This window comes from Aplysia californica, unplaced genomic scaffold (genome assembly GCF_000002075.1).
Source record: "Aplysia californica isolate F4 #8 unplaced genomic scaffold, AplCal3.0 scaffold00993, whole genome shotgun sequence".
Taxonomy (NCBI): domain Eukaryota; kingdom Metazoa; phylum Mollusca; class Gastropoda; order Aplysiida; family Aplysiidae; genus Aplysia; species Aplysia californica.
This window is the reverse complement of record NW_004798263.1, coordinates 52,430-60,753: the sequence shown is the minus strand read 5'-3', so window position 1 is coordinate 60,753 and position 8,324 is coordinate 52,430. Positions and strand designations below refer to the sequence as shown.

General features: G+C 38.7%; 1 protein-coding gene across 1 annotated transcript; it reads right to left on the bottom strand.

Annotated features, from left to right (window-relative positions):
* Nucleotides 1-6,454: 6,454 nt before the first annotated feature.
* On the bottom strand, nucleotides 6,455-7,782 carry LOC101863148 (protein HEXIM1). Its single transcript, XM_005111056.3, has one exon. The coding sequence runs from the start codon at nucleotides 7,579-7,581 to the stop codon at nucleotides 6,625-6,627; it is 957 nt and encodes a 318-aa protein (XP_005111113.1). The 5' UTR covers nucleotides 7,582-7,782; the 3' UTR covers nucleotides 6,455-6,624.
* Between the last annotated feature and the right edge of the window lie 542 nt (nucleotides 7,783-8,324).

Genomic DNA, 8,324 nt, shown 5'->3' with positions numbered 1-8,324 from the left:
TGATAGTCACAACTTTTGATTGAGGGAAAAAATAAATGAGATATTGCCCATGTTGTGCAGCAAAGGAAACAAGACTCGTTCGCTTATTTTCCAAACACAAAAGCTGCATTTTTTTCCAGAACCCAGGTTCACGATGTATGGCTTTTCAAGAGATTATTTCTCATTCTAGGAATACAGAGTATGCATTAGCACAGTTCCTGTGTGAGTAAAGGGTAAAAAACATCTACTCAGAGATAAGATTTTTCTGGTATCAGCTTTCATCATCAGTTTTCTACTCTGAAATTTTTTTTGAAATCTCGGACAAAAGCAAAAAAAAGTAGAACAGTACAAGGTAGTAGGCCTACTGGTAACTCTTATCGAGACAAAAGTGGAGTCTCGTAAAAGGGCTGAAGAACCACACAAAAATGGGGACTGCATTAAATGAGGCAGACAACATTCATTTTTGGTTCTGGCTTCAATAGTGAAGACCATCACACCTAACAAACAGCCCATTTATTTTCATCTTTCAGAGACGAAGCAATCCCAGAAGTAGACACTGACAGAGAGAACAAATGTTTCATTGTACAGGTAGAACAACTAAAATGCTGGGTGTGGCCAAGTTTCTAAAGAAACTGTACTGTGTCACAGAGCCCAACTCCCATTCTGATCAGTCACAAGCAGCACAATATATTCTACTACTACTACTACATTAGTAGCAATGTGTGTGTGTGTAGTTTTAAACAAGTCCTTCAATCAAATGTTTCAACAACAAATCAGCTCTTTTCTCACTCTCACAACAAACAGATCACACAACCACTTCACAATTTTTCAAACTGAATCAGTTATATTTCTACAGCTAACATTCACACACTGATCTTCGCCACAGACATGAAGACACTGTACGATTTGTTCCACTTTTATTAGAGTAAAATAAACAAAGAAAAATATGAACAAATTTCAACATAAAAGAACATTGTGTAAGGTATGCTATGTACATGAAAAATATCATTCAAAATGCAGAGTCAAAAATGATCTCCACATTCTGTTGCTTGAAAAAGGAAAGACAGTGGCAAAATGCTCCACAAATATTGTGCTAAAATACTTTGTATAAAAATAACATTCACATTATATAATATTCTGAATGATACAAAAAAAAACTTTACAGTTTTTTCTCTTTTTATTATTATTTTTTAAAGAATGTTCTGGTTCATTTGGTAACTGGATAACGTTCTACAATTGTAATAATGCCCTAAGATGACCCAATGATGATGAATGATTTTTTTTAAAACTTGATGCATCAATGTTTGTTACAACATCGATTCCACTCATTCTTTCCCTTTTCAAATTCAATCTATGTACACTGCAATGAGTTGGTGTGCATCTCACATCCCTCACGGAACTCACTCATATGAGCAGTGGCCACAGAGTAATGACACAAAAACATCAACCAACAAACTTTCATTTCAAGGATAGCTCAAAGTATAAAACTGTTAAATGTTATGCAGTACACCAAGACATCTTGGTACAAGATAACAACTCATTGATAAAAAAGCAAACGGAACATCATAAAGTGTGAAAAATTAATTTCTTTTTCCTATTTCACCCTACTACCGCCCTTCAATTTCAATTTGAGTGAGCCAAATCAACCACCAATCCGGCATGTTCAGGGGAGATAACCCACACACTCACAACGATGTGTGAGATTTATAGTAGAGTTATTTCCCCTAGTCCACATCGGATTTTCCCCACCACATTTATTAATCTTCAGTTCGACACGCTCAAGCAAGTCCAACGCAAGAGCACAAAACCACACATATTATCACCCAGTGACTAGCCAACGGGAGAATGAAAAGCATGCTAAAAGCCCAGTCAAGGCCCGAAAGCCATAATTTACTGAACACTTTCCACCATTCCCAGTCTTGTCCTCCCCTGAGAAAACCCATCTATAAAATTTATAAGAAGGCTTAACAATAACACCTGACTGCCTCCCTTGCCCAAGCAGTTACATTATGTTCTTCTTACCATTCCCATACAATCCTCGTGGGCAGGGGATAGCACATGTAAACCCAATACAATTAATACAGTCAACTGGACAATCATTTCTCTGATCATGTCAATGAGAAAGATACCATTACAACAGAATTGAATGAGTAATCAATAGTCATCGTAACCCTAGGTTCCAGACCATACCTGGTGGCAGCTTTATCATGTTCCTTTGCTCTTTAATGCCCACACAGTTTGAAAGCCTTGTAGTGCACATTGAGAACAGTTCAACCCACTCACACCAAGACAAACAAACGGGAGAACAAAAATCTAGAAGCTTTTGGTTCATACAACAGAACAAGACCAGAAGGAAGACTGGAGCACTGAGCTCTTCCAGATATTGCAAATTTAAACGCAATAACCACCAACAAGAGAACAGTCAACAACTGAGCCTCATTTATCACCAAAAAGACCAACTTTTATAAAAGCATTCATTTCAACCCAAGCAAGATGAGAGTCATTATCACAGTCTTCCTCATTTCACTCCCCTGTGGCACACACAATTTAACCAAAAACACAAGCTGTAAGTGACATTAACTCTTTGTGGACCAAATCAGTCAACGAATGGATAAAAAAAAAAAAAAAAAGGCTGAGGCTAAATACAAGTATTCAATTTCAACAGTCCATACGGTGTGTACTATTGGAAGAAAGAAAGAACCATTCAATCATTTTAAATTACTTAACTTTATTTAATAAGGAGAAAAAATACCGGTACTGAACCCCCCCAAAAAAACAAAACAAAAACAAAACAACAACAACCAAACAAACAAAGTTCTACAAACAGTTCATTCAATATCAGTTTGGTGCAAACAGAAGCCATGTCAACAGTTTATGGTCCAGAAAGAGTTAACAGCCAGCTCACTGACACACGACTAGAGTTTCAGACACTCATGGTCACTGGAACTGTCCAGCCATCCTTCTCACTAAATTACTCTCTTTCTCGTAAAAAATCATGCAGCATAAAACTGAGCCTGTTCAATAAGATCGGAGATTCCCAATATTATGCCATGAACACAGTAACACACATTTTAAGCTGTTGAAATCTTTGACCACCGTATGGTGTCATAAACAGTATAGTAGCCACCTAATCAGCGACCTATGGTGTCACAGACAGAAGATCAGTTTATCCTAGTGGAATGGCATTGGAGCATGCATTATTTTTCAATTTAGCCTAAATAACAAACTGCTATAGACCTATATATTCAACCTGACAGGCATAAGTTAATATTTTAAAACATATTGAGGAGTCCACTTAAACCGAACATGGTTAATCTGAAAACAGCGGACTGAAAGAAAAAAATAAACTCCATTCATTTCTTTTTCAACAATCTCTCTGAACCGAAGAAAACATTGCGGCCCCTCAGAAATCTATTCAAGTTTAGCAAGACTCCATTATATTGAGACCGTTTAGGTTCATCCAGATTTTTTAAACAAGTTTTGTTTTCCCTCAGTAACTTCAAAATTAATGACGCAACAGTAGCGAAGTAATATTTCTGTTTCCTACAAATAGGCCTACATGACATGAACAAAGAACAAAACTACCTGTTGTAAAAACATCAGAAACTACTGTAGTTCTCAAAATTTCTAGAAAGGCTGGTTGTGGTGGCCCCACTATATAAAAACATGTTCAAATCCATCATTCACAAATTCTCACAGTGAGCACTGTCCATACCAACTGTGGTCACACATCACGAGATCAAATCATTTAATTTGTACGGAAAGTCATTTGCTGAGAGACCAAACTCGCTAACAGTAGGGAGAACAATGTTGACAGTAAGTCTAAGTTACTACGTTTCTCAAAGTAGTGAGACTGATTGAAACAAATCATATCAACAGTTTAAGTGTAAGACTGCCAATGCCATACATATGCCATTTTCAAGAGTGAAATATGACAGAGTCTCATTTATTACTGAACAGTCGTTTAACAATGCCCATTATAAGACTGGTAGAAGTCAATTCAAGTCACAGAAAATTTGCGGAGATTAGATCGATGAGATCCCAAGTCTGCAGTCTGTCTTTGTCACAACTGTATTTCTGCGATGCAGATTATCTTTAGCATTCTCTCAGAGTAAAATTAATGTATTCTTTTACTAAAGTGCACTCATTTGTATTTTCTGAAATTACTGTCACTATGGTCTCAACTTTTACTCCATAGTAGACGTAACAAAACCACCATATCTTTGTAGAAAAGACAAAGGGCTCATCTGCTATCAGTGATGTCACATTTCAACTTCCTATAAATAAATACAAATGCATACCCCTTCACACAAGCCATTTGCTAACCTGGGCCAATAAGTAGACAAAAACAAAACATTTTTCAGCAATACAATTGGTTTCAATGGATAACAAAAAAAATTGAAAGATCACAGTATACAAGAGTATACTCAACATATTCCTTTAACTTAAATTTCACAATCTCAACTTAAGACAACTTATATCCTAAAAACTCGGAACACTATCTTGAGAATCAGAATGTTTGCACAAAATTTTGATTATATGTTCCACAGCATTCAAATTTTCTCTGTCCCTGTCCCAAGTTCCCACTTACTAAAGCCTGTAAAATTGTCAGTTGACCTTTTCACACAAAAATTGCATAACAAGTACCAAATCATAACCTAAGAACCTTGACACATAAAAAATCTTCAACCCAGAGAAACTGGCCAAAGTCCAAAAGATTTTCCTAGTAAAAGGGTACCAGTCATTTCGCCACACCGTTGCAGTCAAGACGTCACAGTCATCTCTTTACACCCCAAATCTACAGTTGAAATAGTTCAATGGAAACGATCATTTCGTCACACACTTGCAAACATCAAACGCGCATTGTCATGGCAATGGCAAATCACAATTTTTGGGGAGGGTGTAGGGGTGTGTGTGTGCGAGTAGTCATGCATACCTGATCAGCTAGATCTAGATCTATACCGTTCCTAACTGGGTGAGTTTTGTCGAGTTGTTTTTCTTTGCAGGAGGGAGAGATAGACTCTATATGTGAAGTCATTTTGTCACACCGCAAGCGAAAAGACCAAGTGACGAAATGACAGGTTTCCTAGTATAAGTAGACCTATTCTTAGCAATACAAAATTCCTGTCTGCCCAAATCAGAATACAACATCATGTTCAAATACCCCTGACAACCTCAAATTCAATGAACACTCTGCAAGAATCCAAATGGTAGGGGCAACAGGTTCTTGGGGGGTTATGGCCATGAACAACCAAAAGGAAGTGGCTATTCTCATCCGGGGTGAGAATAGAAAAACGATCAACCTCTCACCCCAGCGTAGGCTATTCTCACCCGGTGCGAAACAAGACCTGCTTTTCCTCATTTTGGAATACTGTCTATCGGTGTGGATGATCAAATTGATAATAAGCCAGGAAAAAATTACGTTATAGCACAAAAGTAAGCTAATTTGATCGTCTTCAAAGATGCTATGGCTATTTCACTGTTCGAATCGAGCCGAACTACGCGGGTTGCCATTTTGTTTTGCCCGGAAGTTCTCGCAAGATCTACTCCTCCCCTCTCTCTCTCTCTTTCTGAATACTGTCTATCGGTGTGGACGATCAAATTGACCAAAACAAAGTTAAAAAATGATGTTAAAACACAAAAGTAAATTAATTTGATTGTCTACAAAGATGCTATGGCTATTTAACTTTTCGAATCGAGCCGAACTACGCGGGTTGCCATTTTGTTTTGACCGGAAGTTCTCGCGCTACTCCTCTCTCTCTCTCTTTCTCTCTCCACTGCCCACAGACAAAATTGTACGCTTTTAGTAGGCTACAGTTGTAATGGAACATTTGTTCACGGCACAGAATTCTAAAATTTTTCTGTTATCACAGTGTAGAATTCTGTGGTTTAGGGTGAACGCAAAATTTGTTGGCCTAGATCTAGGCTATAACGGTGAACGCGCACCGGGTGAGAATAGCCAAAAGACTCGCCTGCACTATTCTCACCCCGGGTGAGAATAGAGGTGGCCCAAACAAAAACTGTCACTAACAGAAGTGTGGCACTCTTTGTAAGTCCACAGAATCAGGGTTTGTAAATCAAACGTGAGATACTTCTAGAATCTGGACGACATAAAACTTTGAAGCTGGAAAAAAAAATTCCCTTAACCTTAAATCATCAACCTAGAGATGGTGCAAACTGGCTCATTTCAGAAACAAGTCAAAACTTCACACTACAACTAAACGTCATCCTGCCTTTCTTTTAGTAGATCTAGATCTAGATGCTAGATCTAGATCTAGATATCTAGCAATAAAATTGTTGGAGAAAAATGGTTTTTGGTGCAAGATTCAAGGAAGGGAAATAGGCTAGTAACTCGCTTCAGAAAAACTTTTCACACCAGAAAGAGTTAAAATTTGACCAAAATTTCGAGAGACCAAGAGGCACATCTGAGTGTAGATTCTAACTCCCACATGTATCAATATAAAATGGAACAGACTTTCATTTGGTTACACCTACGCCCAAAATTTTACTGGTCTCAAACTCAAAAAGAGCCTAAACATATTTGATTTTGAAACCACAAAACAATTGCCACCTTTCAATTAATTCATAAAACGAACCTTTACAATTTTTGTCACCAATCATTCCAATGTCAAGCTTCAAAACAACTCATGAAGTCTCCTGCTCCTTGCTTGCCTCTGTTGCTGCGGAAGATCTTGTCTCGGCCATGGGGGTGTCTGTCTCTCCGACTGATATTGTTGGTTGATTCACTGTGGACAAATCGACAAAGTCTTCATTGCTACTTGATAAAGAGTTCGTATCAGATCCAGAAACAGAATCACAAGCAAAGTCCTTATCCACCTCCCGCGAGTCAACCTTCACACCTTCAAGCTTTCTTTGCTTCACAACTGCCATTTCCTTCTGTAGTGATTCCACTTTCTCCTCAAGACTCATGTAGTGTTTCACAAGTTCCTCTTTTGGTAAACTTTGCAGACTTTCGGCATGCACACTGGTGTAAATATCCACAAACTCTTTGTCTTTCTTCTCTAGATTCATGATTCCTTGGCTGTAGTGCATTGGTGTGGAATGAACAGACGCTGGAGCCGGTGACGAGTTGGAGCAAAGTTCTAATTTTGAACTGCTGGGTGTTTTGTGCAAACCGACTGGCGAGTTAACGTTGTGCTCATCCATAAGATACTGTGTGGAATTGAAAGGTGCTACAGGAAATCTGATGAACTCTTGACCACCTTCTTCACGACGAACCACAGCTGCAGCGTTCTCTTTTTCTTTTCGTTCCAGAGTTCTGCGTTTCAGCTTCATTTCATCTTGTGGTGGATAAGGTTGGAAAGCCTTCTTGTGACGACTGCCTCCTTTGTGGCGTCTGCTACCATGGCTACCATGCCGCCGCCTCCTTCGAGCGCGTGAATTTTCGGACTTAGTTGGAGTACTAGACTCACCACAACCACCGTCGCCGTCTTCTCCCTCATACGATCTGTCACTCCCACTGGAATATTCATCTCCGTCAGGGGAATCGGGATGCTCTTGCCCTCCAGTCTGTAACTTGTTCTCATGGTTCCTCTCCTCAATAGAAGACACACCTTCGTTAAATGTAGCAACTTCAGCCATTGAATAAGTCTGATCCACTACCAAAACACTCGGTTCCGCCGTCAAAATGTTTGCTATGATTCACAACGAGCAAATTGTAGTAACAACAGTGACACAAACACACAGAAGAATAACAGCAGATGGGCTCTGTTTGCATCATATACAACGATACGCTCTCCAGCCCGTGAACGCAGGACTGATGTCAGCAAAGCTGTTTCCAGGCATATTATAAGCAATGGATTTCCGGAAGTGCCTCCGCGACATCACCCACATCGGGGCTAACGGTTTGACTTTATGTTTTAGAAGATAAATCTCCTTAAATCCTGCGTGTACATGTCAAATATCATGCATGTAAACGAACAAAACATATATTTCAGATATAAAAGGAACAATGAAGCACTTTTCAGATAAAATATAGACGCGTATAAATATTTTTCTCGACATCATAACAAAAGGGACGCTACTCTAAAAATAAATCCATGAACTTTTATCGGAAAACAGGTCTAATTGGAACTAACAGCAGTCGCTATAGATTGAATACATTGCATAGTATAGACTTAAAATTGGCCAAATTCCTTTCCGAAAATCTGTTATTGAAACAGAAGGTAAAATTAGATATATCTTGGTGCATGACCTGACAATATGCTCTCACCCACACCCTACCACAGCCCGAAATTTTCTTACATTCGGTTTGGCAAGAGTTATCTTTCTTTCCTACTAATCGACTTGTTCGGCAAAGTAAAAACAAAAACAAAAACAACCCC

Coding starts and splice junctions, on each gene's coding strand:
- LOC101863148 (XM_005111056.3), bottom strand. CDS start 7,581: ATGGCTGAAGTTGCTACATTTAACGAAGGTGTGTCTTCTATTGAGGAG.